Source organism: Colletotrichum navitas (genome assembly GCF_030913465.1).
Source record: "Colletotrichum navitas strain CBS 125086 chromosome Unknown LY79scaffold_33, whole genome shotgun sequence".
Taxonomy (NCBI): domain Eukaryota; kingdom Fungi; phylum Ascomycota; class Sordariomycetes; order Glomerellales; family Glomerellaceae; genus Colletotrichum; species Colletotrichum navitas.
This window is the reverse complement of record NW_026850579.1, coordinates 159474-180412: the sequence shown is the minus strand read 5'-3', so window position 1 is coordinate 180412 and position 20939 is coordinate 159474. Positions and strand designations below refer to the sequence as shown.

General features: G+C 53.4%; 10 protein-coding genes and 1 non-coding gene across 11 annotated transcripts; 6 read left to right on the top strand and 5 right to left on the bottom strand.

Moving 5' to 3' along the window:
• Positions 1-302: 302 nt before the first annotated feature.
• LY79DRAFT_670121 (tetratricopeptide) lies at positions 303-4603 on the top strand (the record flags this gene model as incomplete). The annotated part of the gene is made up of 2 exons (XM_060563742.1): positions 303-421; positions 481-4603. 2 exons carry the CDS (start codon positions 303-305, stop codon positions 4601-4603), a joined length of 4242 nt encoding a protein of 1413 aa, XP_060413694.1.
• Positions 4604-4778: 175 nt separating this feature from the next.
• On the bottom strand, positions 4779-5715 carry LY79DRAFT_555332 (RecQ mediated genome instability protein Rmi1). Its single transcript, XM_060557925.1, has one exon. The coding sequence runs from the start codon at positions 5588-5590 to the stop codon at positions 4856-4858; it is 735 nt and encodes a 244-aa protein (XP_060413693.1). The 5' UTR covers positions 5591-5715; the 3' UTR covers positions 4779-4855.
• Positions 5716-5984: 269 nt separating this feature from the next.
• On the top strand, positions 5985-6973 carry LY79DRAFT_670119 (Vps51/Vps67-domain-containing protein; the record flags this gene model as incomplete). Its single annotated transcript, XM_060563741.1, has 2 exons — positions 5985-6497; positions 6563-6973. The coding sequence occupies 2 exons, from the start codon at positions 5985-5987 to the stop codon at positions 6971-6973; spliced, it is 924 nt and encodes a 307-aa protein (XP_060413692.1).
• Positions 6974-7191: 218 nt separating this feature from the next.
• On the bottom strand, positions 7192-8779 carry LY79DRAFT_555329 (GTP cyclohydrolase 1 type 2/Nif3). The gene is made up of 4 exons (XM_060557924.1): positions 8694-8779; positions 8384-8635; positions 8149-8324; positions 7192-8095 (listed from the first exon to the last, which is right to left on the bottom strand). Exons 2-4 carry the CDS (start codon positions 8617-8619, stop codon positions 7422-7424), a joined length of 1086 nt encoding a protein of 361 aa, XP_060413691.1. The 5' UTR covers positions 8620-8635; positions 8694-8779; the 3' UTR covers positions 7192-7421.
• A 365-nt stretch (positions 8780-9144) lies between these two features.
• On the top strand, positions 9145-9231 carry LY79DRAFT_t139. Its single transcript has one exon. It is a non-coding gene; the product is annotated as a tRNA-Glu (tRNA).
• A 30-nt stretch (positions 9232-9261) lies between these two features.
• On the top strand, positions 9262-10195 carry LY79DRAFT_224272 (uncharacterized protein). The gene has a single exon (XM_060551628.1). The coding sequence runs from the start codon at positions 9636-9638 to the stop codon at positions 10110-10112; it is 477 nt and encodes a 158-aa protein (XP_060413690.1). The 5' UTR covers positions 9262-9635; the 3' UTR covers positions 10113-10195.
• LY79DRAFT_516463 (bola-like protein) lies at positions 10097-10612 on the top strand (the record flags this gene model as incomplete). Its single annotated transcript, XM_060554824.1, has 2 exons — positions 10097-10184; positions 10368-10612. 2 exons carry the CDS (start codon positions 10097-10099, stop codon positions 10610-10612), a joined length of 333 nt encoding a protein of 110 aa, XP_060413689.1.
• A 316-nt stretch (positions 10613-10928) lies between these two features.
• On the bottom strand, positions 10929-13306 carry LY79DRAFT_516334 (adaptin N terminal region-domain-containing protein; the record flags this gene model as incomplete). The annotated part of the gene is made up of 3 exons (XM_060554808.1): positions 10929-11747; positions 11798-13004; positions 13077-13306. The coding sequence occupies 3 exons, from the start codon at positions 13304-13306 to the stop codon at positions 10929-10931; spliced, it is 2256 nt and encodes a 751-aa protein (XP_060413688.1).
• Positions 13307-14934: 1628 nt separating this feature from the next.
• Positions 14935-17776, bottom strand: LY79DRAFT_632961 (DNA ligase I; the record flags this gene model as incomplete). Its single annotated transcript, XM_060562206.1, has 2 exons — positions 16583-17776; positions 14935-16530 (listed from the first exon to the last, which is right to left on the bottom strand). The coding sequence occupies exons 1-2, from the start codon at positions 17591-17593 to the stop codon at positions 14935-14937; spliced, it is 2607 nt and encodes an 868-aa protein (XP_060413687.1). The 5' UTR covers positions 17594-17776.
• Positions 17777-17958: 182 nt separating this feature from the next.
• Positions 17959-19364, top strand: LY79DRAFT_555319 (GANP/Nin1/mts3/eIF-3 p25 family protein). Its single transcript, XM_060557923.1, has 2 exons — positions 17959-18301; positions 18588-19364. Exons 1-2 carry the CDS (start codon positions 18135-18137, stop codon positions 19120-19122), a joined length of 702 nt encoding a protein of 233 aa, XP_060413686.1. The 5' UTR covers positions 17959-18134; the 3' UTR covers positions 19123-19364.
• Position 19365: 1 nt separating this feature from the next.
• Positions 19366-20938, bottom strand: LY79DRAFT_632954 (programmed cell death protein 2). The gene is made up of 2 exons (XM_060562204.1): positions 20672-20938; positions 19366-20589 (listed from the first exon to the last, which is right to left on the bottom strand). Exons 1-2 carry the CDS (start codon positions 20786-20788, stop codon positions 19450-19452), a joined length of 1257 nt encoding a protein of 418 aa, XP_060413685.1. The 5' UTR covers positions 20789-20938; the 3' UTR covers positions 19366-19449.
• Position 20939: the final 1 nt, after the last annotated feature.

The window sequence follows — 20939 nt, the reverse complement described above, 5'->3', positions numbered from 1 at the left end:
AGGGAGGTTCTGGGGGCGCTGCCCTCTTAGCGCTCACCAAACAGACAGCTCATGCCTCACTGAGCTCATTCTCACCTCCCATACAAACGGCTACCACACGGAAAGGAGCCTACCGAATTTTGCATTGCACAACTCCAGCACCAAATATCTGGAATTCTCTGCGAGGCATTCAAACACTCTGTTTCCTTATTTCTGGCTTCTTCAGCCCGCCGTTCTTTTTCCTTCCGTACCTACGACGGTGATGCCCCACCACCGGAAGGAGACCTGACTTTCATGATTCACGACCCTAGCCACGCGACAAAATGACAGGTTCCAAGGCTGCTCTCAAGGCCATTGGCGATTCTGTAAAGCAGCAAAAATGGGACGATGCCATTCAGAAGGCAACAGAATTTCTTGACAAAGAGCCCAAGAATTATCAAGCGTACAGAAACAGTATTTTCCTCATCCCCCCATTGATGAGGTTGCTGACACGTCTCACAGAACAATTTTCCTGGCCTTTGCACTTGACAAGAAGAATCGTGTCGATGAATCCGAGAAGGCATACAAGTCAGCTTCATTGCTGCGGCCGAAGGATAGCCAAGCATGGCAGGGCCTCATCAAGCTCTATGAGAAGCAGGATCGCAAGCGCCTGAGCGCATATCAACAAGCTGCCATCAGCCTGGCCGAGATCTACCGGGATGCTGAAGACATGTACAAGTGCCAGGATGTTATCGACAAGTTCATTGACTTTGCGAGATCCCAAGGTGATACCCCGCAATATGTCGAAGCTCTTAGCGTCATCCTTCCTGGGAGTCCTATATATCCCGCTCTCGAGGGCCGCGTCCCGCATCCGGCCAAGACCTACGAAACTATGGCACAAATCATTGAGGCTTACGAGAAGAAGAGAATCAACACTCTCATAGGCGAGCGTCGGACAAGAATCGGCGCACGGCTGAACGAGGTTACCCTCGAGGTCAAGCGTGAAGTCATGGGCCAGAGCAAGCTTGAATTCGTTTACCAGCAGCTGATCAACTGGACGAATGATGATGAACTTCGGCGCAGGTACGAGGAGAAGCTCCTTCAGTACTGCTACGAACGTCTACTAGTAGCGCCCCCCGGCCCGGAGAAAGGCGCGGCCCTTCAAGCCGTGTTGAAACTGGCCCTCGACATGGTCATCATCAAGCATCCCTTCAGACTGGCCTGGGAGATTGCCATCGATTGGAAGGATGCAAAGGATATCAAAGATTGGGATGTGAACATGTTGAGAGACTACTGCACATTCTTCCCCGAGACCGATCTCTATAAAGTCATCACTGGCTTCCTGACAAGCAGCATCTCACCCTTCCCCAAACCGACGCCAGCGGTACTGGAAGCAGAAGACACCGAAGAGGAGAGCGAGGACGACGAGGGGGGTGGCGTTTCCATGATACCGCTGACGGAACAGGATAGAATCCTGATGATGACCGAAGGTATCACCACGTCCAACTCAATCTTCGCCCACCGCTTGATGGGAGAGTATTACCAGCATCTGGAGGAGTACGAGGTCACCGTTGAGTTAATGCGCAAATCGATGGATATACTCAAGACGGAAAGGATCAAGACTGGCATGACCTTTCAGAACACACACGACGCTTACTCCTTGTACCTTGCCACGGCCCTGGTCTTCTTCCAGTCCCCTCGACACCACACCGAGGCGAAATCGCTTTTCGAGGGAGTCCTCAGCCATGACCCGTCATCTACTGCGGCACTGATTGGTGTTGGGCTTATTTATGAAGAGGAAGAAGATTATGACGATGCCATCGACTTCTTCGAGCGAGCCCTGAAACGAGATCCCTCCAACCTTCGGGTGAGGACAGAAGCTGCGTGGGTCCAGGCTCTGAAGGAAGATTACGAAACGGCTAAGACGCAATTAGAGGACTCTTTGCCCCTCATCGAGAAGATGTCACCGCCTGCCAAAGAGCTTCTCGCGCAAACACAGTACCGGCTAGGGTACTGCATCTGGAACCTCGATACATCAAAGGCAGCCCGCAAGAGCCGTACAGGTGCTTACGCGTATTTCTTGGATGCGCTGAAAAACAACCTCAGCTTCGCGCCAGCCTACACCAGCCTGGGCATCTACTACGCAGACTATGCCAAAGATAAGAAGAGAGCACGACGATGCTTTCAGAAGGCTGTCGAACTCTCATCCTCTGAGGTTGAAGCCGCCAAACGCCTTGCGCAATCCTTCGCGGACGAAGGCGACTGGGACCGGGTGGAGCTTGTGGCCCAACGTGTGGTTGATTCGGGCAAAGTTAGGCCACCCCCGGGCTCGAAGAGAAAGGGCATCAGCTGGCCATTCTCTGCGCTTGGCGTCGCGGAGCTGAATAAGCAGGATTTCCACAAGTCTATTGTTTCTTTTCAATCGGCTTTGAGAATCCACCCAGAGGATTACCACTCCTGGGTCGGCTTGGGCGAGAGCTACTACTCCTCGGGTCGGTACGTTGCGGCGACGAAGGCTATTCTTAACGCGCAAAAGCTCGAGGAGACGATACCTGCAGAGACACTCGGCGACACATGGTTCACCAAGTATATGCTTGCTAATGTCAAGCGTGAGCTGGCTGAGTTTGACGAAGCCATCGCGCTCTACCAAAATGTCATCGATGGTCGGCCCGACGAGGATGGAGTTGCGATTGCTTTGATGCAGACCCTGGTCGACAATGCGTTGGATTGTGTCGAAAAGGGTCTTTTCGGCAAGGCGGTGCATCTAGCCATTGATACCATCGACTTTGCCTCAAAGGCAGCCACCAGTGTCATCGAAACTTTCAACTTCTGGAAGTCGCTTGCCGACGCTTGTTGTGTCTTCTCCGCCGTTCAGAACCGAGCAATCGACTTCCCGGCAGAACCAATCATGACGCTCATTGACAGCGGCGATAAGGAGGCCTACACTCTCTTTGCGGATATCGACAAGGTCGGCACTGGTGTCATTTCCGCAAAGGGCCTGTTCTCTGAAGACGAGAGGCTCGGCGTTGACTTGACAAGATGTATCCATGCAACAATCCTGTGTCACAAGCGTGCCATTAATGTATCAGCCAACGACATCCATGCTCAGGCAGTTGCCTACTACAACTTGGGATGGGCAGAGCACCGAGCCCATACCTGCTTGCCTTCGAGCATCAGGAAGAAGTCCAGCGTGTACTTGAAAACTGCCATGAAGTGTTTCAAGAGAGCCATCGAGCTTGAAGCCGGAAATGCCGACTTTTGGAACTCACTGGGTGTTGTGACGAGCGAAGTTAACCCTGCTGTGTCACAGCACTCATTCGCTCGAAGCCTCTACCTGAACGAGAGAAACCCAGCAGCCTGGACCAACCTTGGAACCTTGGCTCTCCTGCAAAATGACATGCAACTTGCTAATGAGGCGTTCAATCGGGCGCAGTCAACGGATCCCGACTATGCGCATGCCTGGCTTGGTCAAGGTTTCGTGGCTCTCCTCTACGGGAAGACGAAGGAAGCAAGAGGCTTGTTCACACACGCCATGGAGATCGCCGAGGCCTCTTCCGTCCTCACTAGACGCCAGTACTCGGTTGCTGTGTTCGACCATATTTTAACGACGACATCCACCAACGTGGCGTCCCTTATCCAGCCGATCTTTGCGCTTGGTCAGCTCAACAACCTGAAGCCCCAAGACTTGGCATATGGACATCTGGCGGCGCAGTTTCTCGAGCGAACGCATGATACCGCAAAGGCAGTACAAATTCTGGAGAAGATCTGTCGCATCTTGGAAGCCGAATACGAGGTCACGGAATCACCGCAGGCACTGGCCCAGTTCGCGCTGGCCAAGACCGATATGGCAAGATCGTACTTGACGTCCGGTGCTTACGAGAAGGCCATTGATTGCGGCGAGATGGCGATACAGCTGAGCAACGATGAGTCCGACAACGAGTTGACCAGGGAGCAGCGCAAGAAGGCCCGCCTCTCTGCCCACATTACGGTCGGTTTGGCGCAGTACTACAGCGGAGACGTCGACGAGGCGCTTCTCTGCTTTGAGTCGGCGCTCGAGGAATCTGACAACAACCCCGACGCCGTCTGCCTCCTCGCGCAGGTCCTCTGGGCTACGGGCGCAGACGAATCTCGCGAGAAGGCTCGCGGCGCTCTCTTCGAGGTGATCGAGAAGCGGCCCGACCACGTCCAGTCCGTCCTACTGCTCGGGGTCATTGCCGTTCTCGACAACGATGAAGAGTCTGTGGAGGCGGTTGTGGCCGAGCTTCAAGGCCTCCGAACCAGCCACAAGGTTGGGGATATGGAACAGGCACACATTGGAGAGGTGCTGGGAGCGATTGCGAGGCTCGTGGAGACGAGCACGGATGAGGATGTCATGACCCAGATCCAGACAGACATCATGTTGTACCCTCACTTGCCTCACGGCTGGTCTAACCTAGCCGAGTTCGGTGGAGAGCCGCATGCTGCCGAGATGGCATTGACGGTGGCAAAGAAGGGAGCGCCGCCTAGAGGAACACTCGAGGCCGAGGATCTGGCCAAGGCATATGCGGGTACAGGAGCTGCTGCGGATGCCCAGACGGCCATTTTCTTGTCCCCCTGGATGGTTGACGGATGGAACTCCTTGCGGGAAGCTGTCCATGGTAACTAAAGCCTGCAAATATTAGGGTCTTGGATCAACATCTGGAGCGTCGAAGTACGTGTACCGGCCCCAGACCTATCTCGTGGCAAGAAAAGCCTCAATATCTTTGTCGAGGGAGCTGGTCCTTCCCTTTTAGAAACCTAAGTTCTAGATGAAAAAAACGAAAGACAGCACATACTGCTGATTTCTTGTCAACGAGGGACCAATGGTATCAATGCCAAACTCCGAGTAATGCTACGATGTTTGCCCTTCTGTCCGGACTTATTGTTCTCGTTCACCTTCTACAGCCTGCTTTAGCCTCGCCATTCTCCCCTCAACCCAAGCTTTCTGCCAGGCGTCAATCCTCCCACCAAGCAACACGCACTTGTCCGGTTCAAGCAGCACTGTGCCCCTCGCGATGACAGTACCCTTTTTGAGCATGACCTTCTCGCCAATGTTGGTGCTTCCGATGCCGATCCTTTCGATGCGTCGGAGCTCCATTGCATATACCTTTTGCCCTTTGTAGTCTTGCAATACGAGTCTATGCGTTGCGTTTCGTCGCTGCTGCTGCACTTGCTGAGTTGCCATTCCTCCGCGACCGGTAGCGGGTGCGGAGCTATCGTCGATGTTATCATACTCGGCCTCTTCAGTCGCAGCTAGCCTCACGACCCTCCGGCCTGTCGTCTGCTCGCCCCTCGCCACCGCCTCGAGCTCCTCGACCTGCTCCCAGCGGGAGAGGCTCAGGTTCTCGACATCGAGGACCTGGCATGGGACGTCGTTCTGTAAGATAGCCTCGGGTGTCTCGGGACTTGTCGTAGGAAGTGAAGTGGTGGATGAGGGTTCAAGGAGACCCGCCGTCGTGAGGTCTGAGGCGAGAAGGCGTGCCTTTGCGGTCGCGATGAGAGAAGGGAGAGGAGGAGTAGGGATGCGGGAGGTCAGGGTTGTCGTCCAGGGGGCCGAAGGTGTCGGGAAGCTTTGAGTTTTTAGAGCGGAGCAAATTTGGGCTGTCAAGTCCATCGCGTAAGGATTTGGGGGTGCAGTTCACATTGTAGGGAGTGTGTTTTGTGCGTCGTAAAGTGCAAAGACTTGTGGAAGCTGGATATAGCTTCAGTGGGGTATCTACCCCAAAGTCTTGGGAGCATCAACCCCACTGTAGATCCCCGAAATTAGCATGGGCCACTCACTTACTTTATGGTAGGTAGGTAGCGCGGCCTCGCTGCACAGGCAGAGTCCAGGGGTAACCCCCACAGGAGCTTTTTCTGACCTATCGCCTGCATCCCCGTCATCCCTTGACTCCAGCCTTGTTTCTTCCGATCTGTCACTATCGCGAGCTTTATTCAATTGACTTGGGCATCCCGAATCTGACGACGGAGCCAACTGTTCAAAGATAGTGGCACCTCCTCCCGCCAAAATGTCTACCATTGCCTCACCCCGCGAACCGTCGCTCGTCCGCCGCGTCTCGGCACAACAGCACACTCCGACGTCCTCGACTAGACCCTCCCTCGATGTCCCGCGCTCCCTAACTAGCTCGCCGAATCCAGGGTCCGCTGCTGCATTTGCTAATGGCCCCGGAGGACCGCCAGCAGTAGGTTCCTCGAAGCGCGCGAACCGGGCCGCCCTCCGCGAGTACTACAACCTTAAGAAGACGGCGGGTGGCGGTGCTCCCTCGCTCGAGGTGACCGAGGACGCATCCGACCGCGGAGGCTTTGCGGAACACTCCGAAGTCCCGCCCAGCGAGCTAGACAGCCCATCATTCGACGCCGATGCGTACGTGCGGAAGGCGCTGGCGGAAAATTCGCTCGATGATCTATTGCGGGTATACACGCGGGTGCTGGGGGAGATCCGGGCGCTTGATGCGGAGAAGAAGGCATTGGTTTATGACAACTATTCGAAGCTCATCTCCGCGACAGAAACGATCAGAAAGGTGAGTACCGGGCTCCACACGTATTTTATTGGGAAAGGCGGGTTGCTGAGACCGGGGACCGACAGATGCGTGCGAACATGGACCCTTTGAACCCTATGGCCTCGACACTCGACCCGGCGATCGCGGGAATCTACGCCCAGGCCAGCTCGATCCGCGATTCTCTGCGCAAGACCGTCGCGCCGCCTGATTCTGAGCAGCGGGAGGATGAGGCGGCTGCGGCGAGGCGGCGGAGGACAAGGCAGCTCGCCAGGGAGGTGCTGGGCACGCCGGAGAAGCTGAGGATGCTAATGGCGCAGGGCAAGGTTGAAGAGGCGAAAAAGGAGTGGGAGATGCCGCGGCGGCTACTAGAGGTTTGGAAGGAGAAGGGGGTTGGTGGGAAAGACGTGGCAGAGTGTCTCGAGGAGGGTGATGCGGCGATCAGAGGAGGCACAGGAGAGAGCAGCATGCTGACATCCAAGGATAGTCGCAGCTCTTGAAAGCTGTTTTTTTCATATTTCTGATTTGAGAGTTGCGGCATACATAGCGAGGGTGTTTATGGCGTTAAGAGGGTCTGATCTGAGAGTTCACGGATCCAAACACGGAACATTTTCATGACTCCAAAATTGGAGGCTGAGCGAACCAAGTCAATTAACATTACCATATCTGCAGTGATTACCGGTCACTTCGGTTCAGTATCATGAGACTCGAGGCTTGTAGGAACGTACTGCCTATCGTCATGCATGAGGTCCAGACAAGGCCTGATTATAACCTTGAACTTTTCGAAAGGCACGCAAAAGGAGCCAGGAATGATTCAACCCATTGAGACGGGTTTCTTTTTTTTTTTCATCTAGTTCGCTTAAAGATTACTGGCTAGGGCGTGTCTTCAGCGGCATGCCAGCCTTTTTTTCGGGAGATATTTCGTGAGCGGTCTCCAAGTCTTTGAACTTATAACTCAGAGATGTCCACAATGTTAAAGGGATCTCGATCGGCCTCACTGACGAGGACTTGAACACCGGCCTCCTTGCCCTTCAGCTCTCCCTCCAACAGCGGCTTCATCACCTCCGTGAGGTACCCTCTTTCCGAGTTGCTGTGGAACACCGTGATGACCGTCTTGCCTTCCTGTACGGCTTTAAGCGCGTTGTGGTGGGTCATCTCGCCCGTCACAATCACCTCTGCCGCGGCGTTCTTGACGACGTCCCACCCACTACCCGCGCACACGGCCACGGCGCCGACGCGCACCGTCGAGAGGCGAGCCGGGTCCGGAGAGGCGACCATGACGCGGCGCATGCCGACGCGCGAGGCAACACGGCAGATGATGTCGGCGAGGGATTCCGGCTGGTGGAAAGTGCAGAGAAGACCGTAGCCCGAGCCCTCGAAGCCTGCGGGCGCCGGGGACGAGAGCGGGTTAATGACGGTGCGGGTGGTGGGAGTGGCCGTGGACGAGGAAGCGGGGCCGTCGGAGACGATGTCGCCGAGCCAGCTGTTGAGGCCGTTAGGCGCGGCATCGACGGCGGTGTGGGGACAGTAGACTGCGATGCCGTTGGCGGCGAGGAGCAGGAGGGTTGCTTGCTGCGGGTCCTTTGTTGTGATGGACTTCAGGCCGGAGAAGATGAAGGGGTCTGAAGAGCGTGTTAAATCGGAATGGCGAGTTTTGAGACGTTTCAAAACCTACGGTAGCTCACAATGACGCTGGCGTTCTTCTGGATGGCTTCCTCAGCGACGGCGTAGGTGAGGTCGTTGGTGAGGAGTACGACTGGGTTCTTGGCCACACGCGTCTCGAGGACCTCGATGTTGCCAAGTAGAAGGCCGACATTGTCCCATCTTCTATCAGCGAGCTCCTCGGGGTAACTGGGCAAGATGTCAATACAAATTTGCTCGTAGGGCGGGGAGAGGATCGTGAGGCTTACTGCTTGCGCATGGCATCCACCACCAGCGAGGTGAAGCCCGGGGAGGCGTACTTATCGATGGCCGCCATTTTTGGAGCTGTGGGCTGGGGCAGGTGGAGGCGAGAAGCTGTGTTAAAACGAGCTTTGAGGGCTGAATGTCGCGTTGGGGGGTAAAATGGCCGAATCCGAGATGTAAGTGCGGCTCCGCAAGCTCGTCGACTTATATGTGTTGACGCCCTTGTAAACTTGGTGCTCATGTAATGGACGGCTGTGCTAGTGCCAGTGAGCATTGCGTCTCATGGATTTCATGCATGGAGTCCCCAAGACGCACTCTTTTCAATCGAGTTCAGCCAGGCTCCAAAGGCTCAATCTGGAAGAATGAAAGCTTGGTCGTCTGGGGTGTTTTTTAGAAACTCAAGCTCTTCGTTGCTTAAAATATCTAATAGGTGCATATTGAGATTTCCCCCCCTCACGTCGGTTGTATGACATAAGCCCCGCAATGACACATACCTCCACTTCCAAGTCATGTCTCGATACCCGCCTACCTAACTTTTGGTCTGGGTTTACCTCCTGTTTGTCGAGCAGGAATGTAACGCTCGCGTCCTTTACTCGCATAGTTACTATTGAGAACACGTAACATGATTGCGCCGTGGTAAGATATGAGAACCCGGTTGTCTCTCGATAGAATGCACAAACCTGACACTGGACGAGGTGGGTAGAATGAAAAATAGTTTTCTTAGAAATAAGACATCAAAAATGGCGTAGGGAAATCATCTAATACATCCGATATGGTGTAGTGGCCAACATGATGCCCTCTCATCTCTATGAGAGGTTAGGCATAGCCCCGAGTTCGATTCTCGGTTTCGGAACAATTTTTTGCCTCTCCTTCCCTTTTTCTAAGGGATGATCATGTCCGCAGTCTGGTCCTCTATCAGCGGACAACTTTTTATTCCTTATTCATAGGTGTTGGTTATTGTATACTTTGCTTTCTCTCTAATTCCGATTTCATCAACGCATATTTAACAAATATCAGAAACAAAATCCAGCTCAACTCTTGCTATCTCAAGGTAATATCCTTGCGCGGCCTGCTATGATCATGACATTACTTACGGCGCTTATCGCGTTAGAATTGCGCGGTCTGGAGATGTGACCGCGGGAGCGGCTGTATGTGGGTGTGCATTGAGGATGGATGGATGGTGTCGATAGGTAATGGTAGTTTTTTTTGAAAAGGGTTGGAAAACGCACGAGAGCAATTTGCAAACTCATTCTTTGTATGCCAAGCAACCAATCTTTGGGTCGGTTACCTGAAATGCCATCCAACAGCTACGCTCCTGTGGTGGGAGCTGATTATTCGCATCGACATTGTCAGAGATTTGTTGTCCTCCCCGCGTATTTATTCGTAATGCATGTATGTATTATTGTTGTTTTTTCGTATTCTTTTGTGGCCCTTGAAAGATCTCTGAAAGCCAATGCATGTCCTATACATGGATATTTCTGTGTCTTTGCTGCAGACAGTGAGCCCAACAATCAAGCCGTGGAGCAAGCCACTGAACGGAGCCCGATGACGGAACTGCAGGAACCCCACCATCTAATCAATCTAATCACTGTACAGCCCACTACCGCCACAGCAGAACCTAAGCCCCTCCGATTTTCGACATCGCCTCCGGCACCCGGTCGTCGCAAAGCACATCCGTCAAGCGCAAACAACATACATAGTCAAATCTCTCTCGTGCAATGGCAAACCAGATAACGGAAGCCTCTCTGAAGGCTGTCTTGACCGAACGCCTCCAGGCAACTCACGTCGAGGTCACAGACATGTCTGGTACGCGTCCCCTCCCTTCCAAGACATCGTAACCCCACGTCATGCCCCGCCGTATTAGAAACACAAGTCATCCTGCCGGCGCACCGCGCAGCGCATGCATCGCGACTCTTCTGCCACCTATCCTACGTCCATATACATATACATATTCATCCTAGAGACTGACATTTTTGTCGTCCTTCCTAGGCGGCTGTGGCCAAGCCTTCACCTCCACGATCGTCTCCCCCGTTTTCGAGAAGCAAACCTCGCTCAAGCGTCACCGCCTTGTCAACGCCGCCCTCAAAGACGAGATTGCGCAGATCCACGCTTGGAGCGCAAAGTGCCAGACCCCCGCCGAGTGGGAACGTGACAGGGCCGCCGCCGGCGGCGTCAACGACGGCCCCCCGATGGATGGGACCGTTGGTGGAAAGGTCGAGGGCGTTGCGCAGTAGGCGGACCGATACAGAGAAAAGGAGTCAGAGTGAGGTCTCTAAGCCTCAGTTACACGTGAGAAGGACGTAGGATACCCATGCCAGAATGCACGAGTCAAAACGCTGGATACGAATCGAGTCAAGGATATGAGGCATCTTGGAGGACGGCGCCATGGGTGTTTGGGCTAGACACCCCCTTTTCGAGTATATACATTTGGTCTGGCGAAAAATAGAAAAATTGAAGCAGGCTTTTCATGGCTTCGTTCTTGTCATATATCAACCTACTCCTAACAGCATGCTTGGACTTCCAGAGAACAAGCCCCCATTAGTCACTGATCTAGAAGAGCCCCAACAAGTCCTCATTCGTCTTCTTCCCGTTTCCTTCGCTCGGCTGTTGTGCTTGTGGGGTTGGATGTAATTGCATGGCAGCCGGCAGGGGCTGGCCCGATCCGGTGTTCCCAAAATCAAGCCCGGAGAAACCATTCATCATGTCATCCATGCCACTGCCGCCTGCACCAGAGCTCATTGGGTTAGCCATTGCCTGCTGTTGCTGCGGCGGTGGAGGGGCGTCGAAGAGACCCATCATATCAGCCATAGCACTAGAAGGAGCACCTCCCGAGGGGCTAGATACTCGGTCTGGAGTGTGGACATTGCTCTGCTGCTCAGCCGACGCAGGAGCGGCGCCATCGAAGTCGATGTCGAGAAGGTTTTCGATGTTGTTTTGTGACGAGGTAGTGCCGTTGGCTGCGGCCGCCACCGACGCTGCAATTGGATTTTCGGCTGCTTCCTGTCGTTGCTCGCGGATGGCTGCACGTTGGATCTCGTCTGCTCCGTAGCGGCCCTTGCCAACAAAGGATTCTGGCGGCTTGTGGTACACTGAAGCAAGAGTGGAAAGCTCTGCGAGTAGTTGCTCAAGTAGCGCTGGCGGAAGGCTGGTCATGGTTGTAGCAATGGCAGGCTTCTGCGACAGCACGATATTCTTGGCAATGTCCAAGTCGCCTGACAGAAGGCGCCAGTAGACGTAAGCTCTATCTCTAATATCTGGATTGTCGTTGTCTGTTGTGGCCTGTTGGAGGACCTTTTGGACTAGGCTTTGAGTGTTGCTAGGCTTCTTGAGGAAGAGCTTGACAACTGCGGTAAGGATTTGAAGTTGCGTCTATATCATGTTAGCTAGCCCTTCAAGCGTATAGGGGATGCTTGACAAACCTGTGTGAACTCTTCCATAAAACCGTCCACGAAACTGGCCAGAATATCGTCTGCATTATTGATCTTCTCGGCGTACTCTCCCACAATCCAGATCAATGATCCCCTAGCAGTCGGCTCATCCAGCTCATCGATATACTTGCAAAGTGTCGGAATGACGCCCTCGTAACCGGGGTACTTTCGAAGGATATCTTTAATTACCACAACCACTTCCTGAACAACGTAGTTGACCTTCGTAGCGATCAAGTCAAGCAGCGCATTCACACACTTTTGGCTAGCACTCTCGAGCTTGATTGCTACTTGGCCAATCGCCTTGACTGCACGCTTGACGAAGTCCATATCGACTTCGAGAGCGTATTCTTTCAGTTCCGCAAGAAGCTGGTCAAAGTTCTTCTCGTTGGCTATCCGCACCATAATCTCGAGCTTCTGGAGCTTGACGTAGGGAGGGTCATTGTATTTGCAGAAAAACACACGCAGCTCCTTGCTGAGAATATCGGGCTTGGCCTGGAGAAGAAGGTCGATGTTGCGGAGAGCCACATATTGAACCTCAGGAGCAGAAGCCACGAGAGTCACAAGAGGTGGCGCCATCTTCTTGAGGTAAGAGCGTACCAACTCAGGGCTGACAGCCTTCATATGGATGAAGACAACCTTGACAGCTGCCAGAACCACACTGGGGTTTACATGCTGGAACTGCGGCGCAACTCTCTCGCAGATGTGTTCGGCTTCCTTGGCGTCTGTTGCCGGGTAGTCGGCCAGTGTAGTCAAGATAGTGACGCGCCCCCACTCCGTACACTCGTTCAGGGCCATCAGCAGCTTCTTCAACGTAGTCGGGGTCACCACGAGCGCTCTTGTCTCTGGTGCGGTCTCGGTAATCTCTGACAACGCCTGGACCGAGTTCGCAACCACCATGGGATTCGGGTCACCGATCAGCTCCTGGAGGGATTCCAGAAATCCGTTTTCTATGCACATCGTAGGATTGAGGTCGAAAAGCTTAGCGACGCAAATAGCGGCCGTCTTGCGGACGTATGGCGATTCGTCTCTCAGTGTCTTCCGCAACGGTTCTTCCATGTAATCCACCATTTTATCAACTCTGATGCAGCCCATCGTTCGGATCGCCAGCGCACGGATGAGAGGATTCGGGTCTTCGGAGTCTTGGACGAATGTGTTGACGGCTAAGATGCAGAGGTCTGGATGCGACTTCGCGTAGTTCCTGGCTTGGTGTCAACGACTGCTTTGGCAAACCATCTTGGTGACCCGAGATCGGTCTGGAGTGCAGACTCACATCAGATATAGATAAACCAGCTTCTTCTGGTCCAAGTCTGCTGTAGCAATGTTCTTGAGAACATCAGGGAACAAAGCTGACACGTCCTTGCCCAACGTCATTGCCATGATCGTCTTCTGGATCGACTCCTTGCGCTCGTACGCATACTGGGAAACAAGTCCTGCACGCAGTTCGAAGGTCTCTCCCTTCCTAGGAACGGCAAAGGCCCCGCGAATCCGATTAACCGCCATGATGTTTGGTGTTGTCGCTGGTAAAGAGCCTCTGGACTACCTGGGGTGAAAGTTGATGATGAAAGAGGCGATCTGGCGGGATGAGACAGCCAGTCCAACCAGGACCTGGACAAGGTCGTCCAAGACGTCGTGGTATTAGCGGCTGCTCGGTTGCTTTACGTGATCGTCTGTTTTCGGTGATCCAGCAGATGCACCTCGTCGGTATTCGCCAAGAGGATGAGGTGGTCGAGGAAGCACCTGTCAGTGGATTGCACCCCCTAACCTTAAACCCAGCCTGGCCAGCCTGGCAATGCTACTGCGCACTGATGCACTTCCTTCAATAAGTGCATGGACCCCTGAGGGTTCATCCTTTAATATGCATGTATCGAATCGCCCAGCATATCGGGACCTTCCAGGTTCACATGTATCGCGGTAGCTAGCGCCAAGTACCAAGCTCCCATTAGCGATGCCCATAACAGCATCACGTCTTTTAACCTATTACATCAATCGTACAATCTCATACCTATCGAACGGTTTGGAACGTGCGATATTCTAGTTCGCCAAGCTTGCCGCATTTCACTTTTGTCGCTTGAAGTGTCCAGCTTCACTTGCACACTGAAGCAGACAGTTACCAGGATCAGCATGGTGAGGCCTAACCATGGAAAATTGACGAATACGTGCTTTACCTAACGACTGTATCTCAAGGCTACATTACCGAACTTGCGACGTCTTTTCATCGAGGCAAGAACAGATGATGAAGAGAGAGAAGTATCTAGAAAGGCAGTATGTTGGTCCCTTGAAATGGTGTGTGAGCTCAATTAATTCAGCCGGCAGTTCTATAACGCAGTTCTATTTATGAGCTCCGTGGCAGTCTTCAGCTTAATAGCCCAGAGAATGAATGCTGCCAAATGATGGAGATCAGGATTAAGCAAGCCTAATTAGCGCGAACCGGCGCAGGCGAAACCTGCGTGGAGCACCAGCTCACGACCCCTAGCTCCCAAGGTGCGCCTTTCGGGAGTATTGGGCAGTGATCCCTGATACTTAAATTTGTCATCGGGAGAGGCGAGATTGTTGAATTTCCAGTTGAGTGGTGATTGATACTCGCTGGGTACAACAAGAATCCTCAAACTAGACCCCCTTGTCTTCTCCTGTGAGATGTGGGTAGCTGAGACGACTCGTCCTAATATTCATCCCGTCATCGTAATCACCAAATCACGGAACAAAGTTGACACTGAATTTAAGTATATATATAATTCAAGGGAAAGCCTCGTTATCGGAACTAGAGAGGGCATGGGTGCAGTTAGCCATCCAGGAAATGACCAAGTCTTAGACCAAACTGACGGTTGGGCAGTCACGGGTCTGTGGTTTGTTACATTCTTACAGAATTCCTATTATGGTCAGCAGCTTTATCCCGAGTCCATCTACTGCATTTAAGCTTGTTGTCTCGGTCGATAATGCCAAGCATCTAATCGAGAGTACTCCGATTAGCCAGTGCACTGGACTTATATCCCGCCTCTACCGGGACATAGCGTCTGCTGGGGGTCTATCCACGACTTTGTAGCTGGTCAGATAAACATGTTGGTATCTCGGGCTTGAATTCAAAACGTAGACAGCACCGCTGACAGAGTTCGTATCCGTTTAACCGAGTATCACTCCTCAAGGTCGTTATACTCATCACGTCCCTCCTTAGCTGGCGCCTTTGCCTCTTGCTTCCTCCATAAGGCAGCAAGAAACTCGTTCGTGCTCGCCTCGTCCATACTCTTGTCCTCCCTCTTCTTCAAAAACCGCGGGAACCGCAGACTCAATCCACGATCCTCGCTGACCAAGCCGATCGCGGCTGTGTACGTCGGACTCAAGGTAATATCCGCAAATGCCATCTCCCACACTTCCTGCGGCTCGAACCACACGTCAGGCTCCGGCCCCGAGTACTCGACGAACGCCGGCTGCTGCGTTCGGGTATTATTTCTATTCCCACCGTTTAGCTCGCCGTCGTCGTAGAAGTCTCTGTTCGCCTTATAGAAGGCGTCCGTGAACCCGGACATGCATTTACATACGACTTCAAGAGAAGCGGTGTGTTCGTTACGGACGGCCATGAGGATAGGCGACCACCATTTGGACTTTCGGCCCTGTCCATGCCATGCGGCAACCGGTATCATATCCAAAGTATCGAAGCTCGCGTTGTAATCCTTTTTGACCTTCAACCACGAATCTAGACGTTTATCAGGTTCGTATGTGGCTAAAAGGGGTTTCCGCCGGCCATTTTTCTTCGTGCCAACCTCCTCATCTTTGCCGCTTCTGCCTCTCGATTTCGATTTCGAAGGTGTTCGGGGTTCCTCGGCGACCTCTCCACCAACCTCTAGTGCCTCGTCACCTCGGTATGGGATGTTGGTCAAGTTGTCCAAAATCTTCACCATAATGCCTTCGCACTTGATGTCGGTCGCTGCTTTGAAAAACTCCAGGACGGCGTCAGAGTCGTGCGATGTTGCGTCAAGGCTTTTCACCCAAGTAAACTGACGAGGAGCCTCTATAAACATGGACCGCAACAGCTCCCTCCGTTCTCGGAACGGACGATCCAGTAGGGGCTGGCCATTGAGGAACATGAGGTCGAAGGCGAACATGCACACATTGACTTGTACGCTCCCAATAGCAACGTCTTTCCGTGCACGGTTGCTCAAGGTCTGGAAATTCTTGAGCTCTCCTGTCCCACTATCCACCGCGACGACTTCGCCCTCCATAATAAAGCTATCCACGCCCTGACCCCGGATTTTGGGCATTAAAGCGACCAAATCAGGGTATTTATCAGTCATGAGTTCCAGATGGCGTGAGAAAATTGTAACCTTGCCCTTTTCGTCACAGTGGATTTGGGCACGTTGACCATCATACTTGAACTCGCAGGCAAAATCTCTGCCTTGAAGCTTGGTAAGCATCTCCGAGAGGTCCCTCGTGATGCTACCCAACATCGGCCGTAGGGGAATGTGAAGAGTTAAACCGCAACGAAGTAAAAGCTCATCACAGACGCCGATTTCTAGCAAGACTGGTACGAGGTCGTTGTAGTTGGGACGTCGCGCGAAGCAAGCTTTGACGATTTCTTCCGGCCTACTCCATACTTCAGCCAGTTCTTCCTTTTTCAACTTCTGAAGATCTTTGGTTGACCGCAAGGGGAAATCAGCCCCTTGGGGTCTTGAAAGTAGAAAAGCCCGGGAGAGGGCTATTAGCATAGTGGTTTTCACAGCTCCGATACGTAGCTGTTGTCATGTCAGTAAATGATCAAGAGAGGAGACGGACTGTAAAACTGACATGCTGGCACAGCGTCCGCACGATATATCTGCTCTCTTCACCACCCCGGGCATCCTGCAAAAGTCGATCCACGATCCTCTGTTTGGCCTCCCCACTTCCTTGGCCCTGAGTGTTGGCAATTTTGACCAGCGACTGATACACAGCCTTGATTGTCAAAGGCTTCGGCTTCCGTAAAGTGAAGCTTTGCTTTTTCTTCACCTCAAAAGCAACGTCTCCCGCATCGCCGTACTTGTCGTAAATCGTCTTCAAGGCTCGACTGTCTAGGCCGCATACTTGCTTGAGCGCCTTGGAGATTGCCGAACCTCCCAAACCAAGCTCTAAGGAGATATAAGGGGGCGAGATGGCATTGGTCGCAAGCCATACAGCTGGCAGCAGACTTTCGGGATCGGCTTCGATCAAGACCCTGATACAATTGACAAGTGTATCTACTATTTTGATGCGGCTTTGCGTCGCATTCACCAGAATGAAGCATCGGGTCAAGAATGCGTAAGATGCATGGCCACCCTCGGCAGCCCAGTGTGTCTTGAGCTGAGGAACAAAGTCTGAAGGATTGAAGGTCAAAGGGCTTTGGTCCAGAGGAATTGTTGTTGCAATAGCATCTTCGGCGTTGGCTACAGAGGACAGTGACAAGGTGTTCTTCGACGCTTCTGGAAGCATGGCAGGTCTCGACGAAAGGTCAACGTCGGGCTGCTCGTTGGTGGACTCTTCTGCCTTGTTTGATGGAAATTGAGGGCCTGGATCTTTCACAGGCTCTGGACACGGTGTTGAACTTGCCCTTTCGTTTTGTATTTCGGCATCCCATTCCGCTTGCAGCTTCCGTGCAAGTTCCTCGTCTGTCAACCGTGAGTGCTGATCTCCTGAGTCTGGGGTCTCTGATGGCAACTCTGTAGTGGTTTTAAATGTCGATGCACCATTCTCCTTCTGCTTTGAGAAGAAATATTCCAGTCCCCGCGAGGGCACTCCGGACGAGGACTTGTCGTTAAGTTTCCTTTTCTTGTGTGGGCTCGGCATGGCAGCGGCAATATCAGAAACGTAAACTTATAGAAGATGATGTACAGACATGAGCATAAAAACGAGTGACTTTGGCGAGACTGAGGCAGAAGAAGATCGATATGGCATACCGACAACTTCACTTCATGTTGTTTAAAACTAGTTATTAGCTTCCCTCACTTGTCACGACTAAGGTACTCCGTAGGTAGGTAGCTAACCCCTGTAGGACGTCTTAGTCAATGACGGTGTTTCCTTCATACAAGGACAGGGACCCACCTGTGCATCCCGTCCCCCAGGCGATGCTTAGTCATTCGGTTAGCCAGGTCGGCTATATCTTTCCCCTTTTGCCGACGCTAAGCCTCATTCGACGACCCAAGCGATTTCCACACAACATTTGCACTTCGTGCTTTTGGAAATCTTTTGCCAGTGCGGCCTTAGCCCCACCAGCGGCACCGATTTCTTCCACGTCCTCCCCCTCCACGATACCTCTCCTAACCCGCCGAATCTCGAAAACCACCACTCCTTCCACACACCCCCCCCCACGTCAACAACACCAGCAACCATGTTGAACGGCGAAGATCCGCCCGAGCGGCCCGAATACATTGTTAACATCATCAATGGTCTGGAGCGCTACAACCCCGAGGCCGTCGTTAGCCTTGAGTCGTACCTGCAGGAGCAGTGCGAGCAAAAGTACTGCGACTGCAATGCGAACCGGACACTCTTGAAGCTGTGAGCTGACCCCCTCCCTGATGCATTCTACCACTGCGCATCTCTTGTGCACGTTGTCTTTGGCTTGTCAACATTTGTCATGGTCCTGCGCCGGTTATATGATGATCATGTAAACGTTTCCTATTACCTGATATGCACTGGCTGTTCCGTCATGAACCTCTCGGTCGCAACTGAAGTCAGCTTAAGGTGTTGCCTGAACGAAACCGGAAAACATTCGAATATAAAACCTGCATGCGATCGTCAGGCCAAAATTGCTAACCCAATGCGCCTTGGCGCCTCTCTTTAGATACCAGCTCAACCCTGACCGCATGAAGGACGAGGTCGTCACCAACATACTCGTCAAGGCCATGACCCAGTTTCCGTCACCGCAGTTCAGCCTCGCCCTGCATCTTATCAACCCCTCCGTAATTGCCCAAGGCGAGCTTGCCGAGGCCGTCGCCAAGCTGCGTCTCCTGAACACCCAGCTCGAGGGCTCCGAGTATGCTCGCTTCTGGAACACCATTGACGGCGACGATCTCTGTGCCGACCTCATTGCCGATATCTCGGGCTTCGAGGACCTCATCCGCACCAACATTGCCAACCTCGTCGCCCAGGCCTTCCGTGAGGTCAAGCTGTCTCAGCTTGAGTCGTGGCTCGGCCTCAACTCTGACGCCACCACCAAGTTCGTCACCGAAGTTGCCGGCTGGACTGTCGGTGACAACGGTATTGTTACTGTGCCAAAGAATACCGAGAACGAGGCCAAGAAGTCGGAAATCAGGGAGGACGTCAACGTCGACATGTTCTCGAGAGTTATCCGGAGATCATGGGAGGAGACTGTTTAAATGAGTTGAAAACAGATTAGTACATTACAGGCTGCTGCCGCTGGTTTTTGGTGAGGGGAAGAGAAATAGGAAAGACAGGGGGAACAAGAGCGGAAAATTCCCCTCGGCCACTGATAGCTCCTTCAATGGAGTTAGGGCTGGAAGAGAGCATGACGGCAAAATTACCGGCGTTCACTGTGACTTTTGAATTAGGGAACCATAGAGTATATCCCTGAATATGAGACATACCACAAAGTTCGAGATGTCATGAATTCTTCCGATTCCAAGTGTCATGAAAGTGTCTAAACCTTTAGCTTGCTTTTCCGCCCCTTTTGTAAACCAAAACGTTCATCGCTTCTCCATCTCCTCCCACTGAACGCCGCACCATTCCTCAAGGTAACTTGCCTCACCAGCCTCGACCCCTCTCTGCTGGCAGTCCACCTCGCAAACCCCCACAATGATCGTACCCCAATCCATGCCCTCGAGCGACAGCTCCTCGGCCTCAAGCTCCGTGATGGCGTGCGGCGTCATCTGTACTTCAAACACTCTCCCAGCGCCGCAGTTGCCGCACCTTGGCATCCTTCCGCCACCGCCGAGGGCCTTGCCGACAGCGTCGGCCTTGGAGTACAGCAGGGGCGTGCCGGCGAACTCGTAGCGGATGGCCTGCTCCGGGTTCTGCGCCATGCGGTCTGCGAACTTTTGGAACACGGCGTCCATGGACGACTCGAAAACGTCTTTGGTGTCGCCGCCCGAGGCGCCGGCGCCACCCTCGTTGTCGACCTCCATCCGCGAATTCTGAGGCACAGGCATGGGCTCCGGGTCCAGTGTCTCGAACTCGGCGTCCGCGAGGTAGGACAGCGGGTATGGCTTAGGCAGAGCGTCGGCCGCAGGCCAAGGCTCCGGTGGAGGGGGCGGGCCGGAAGGGGTCTGCGGGTTGTTGAGATTGAGAGTCTCGGCGAAGGTCTTGGGGAGGGACGCTGCCGGATCCTTGACCTCCTTTTGCTGTTGCTCGGGCTGCTTAGGCTGCTCAGGCTCGGCTGCCGGCTTGGAGAAGAGGCTCGATGCCGGCGCGGTGGTGCCAAAGGGGCTGCTCGAAGATGTTCCCGTGCTAAAGGGGTTCGCGTTGCTTGCAAACGGGTTTGTTGTGCCTGAGACGCTACCGCCGCCGAACAGCGCACTGCCGAGGCCAGGGCCATCGGTGTTTTTGGGTGCCTCCTCGACTGTCTTTTTCGGAGGTTTCGTCTCGGCCTTCTTTGTCCCGACTGCGGGCGCGTCCTTGGATATCCTGACACCTCTCATAGCGCGGATGCTGCCCTGCTTGCGCTGGCATGTCGGCTTGCGGCACGCGAAGACATAGAGACGGCGCTCATGGCCGGGGAACCTTTCGGGAAGCTCACCGTTGAGCTGCAAGAGTTGAACCATGATGTCGTTGCACACTTTACAGCGCGCTAAGGCCGCCGAGGCTGGTTGATCGGGGTTCAGCCACTCCTACAGGTAGACGGCGTGTCAATCATTGCCCATCTCCCGGTCGTCGTTTGGCGGGGTGTGAGATCTGATGAGAAAGACTTACTGGTTGGCCGCCGAGACGACTGATGGTGTCCTCATCGGCGTCTTTGGTGGCATAGCCAAGTAGTACATTGGTCTCAGTGAACTCCTGTTCTGAGGAGTCGCTGTCGTAGTCTGCCATGGTTTCTGTGAGCTTGACGTGCTGTTTTTCGCGACAACAAAGGCTGCGGCCAAAACTACCCAACTATCCGGTAACCATACTACTGTGTGAGTATTTACCAAGCACACTATCCTCTGAACCTCGAGATGAGTCTTATTGGTTGATCTTTCAT

Coding starts and splice junctions, on each gene's coding strand:
- LY79DRAFT_632954 (XM_060562204.1), bottom strand. CDS start 20,788: ATGGCAGACTACGACAGCGACTCCTCAGAACAGGAGTTCACTGAGACC. Junction 20,590..20,671: donor GTCGTCTCGGCGGCCAACCA/GTAAGTCTTTCT, acceptor GTCTACCTGTAG/GAGTGGCTGAACCCCGATCA.
- LY79DRAFT_224272 (XM_060551628.1), top strand. CDS start 9,636: ATGCCAAGCAACCAATCTTTGGGTCGGTTACCTGAAATGCCATCCAAC.
- LY79DRAFT_555319 (XM_060557923.1), top strand. CDS start 18,135: ATGTTGAACGGCGAAGATCCGCCCGAGCGGCCCGAATACATTGTTAAC. Junction 18,302..18,587: donor AACCGGACACTCTTGAAGCT/GTGAGCTGACCC, acceptor GCCTCTCTTTAG/ATACCAGCTCAACCCTGACC.
- LY79DRAFT_555329 (XM_060557924.1), bottom strand. CDS start 8,619: ATGAGCACCAAGTTTACAAGGGCGTCAACACATATAAGTCGACGAGCT. Junction 8,325..8,383: donor GTGGATGCCATGCGCAAGCA/GTAAGCCTCACG, acceptor CATCTTGCCCAG/TTACCCCGAGGAGCTCGCTG. Junction 8,096..8,148: donor CAGCGTCATTGTGAGCTACC/GTAGGTTTTGAA, acceptor CACGCTCTTCAG/ACCCCTTCATCTTCTCCGGC.
- LY79DRAFT_555332 (XM_060557925.1), bottom strand. CDS start 5,590: ATGGACTTGACAGCCCAAATTTGCTCCGCTCTAAAAACTCAAAGCTTC.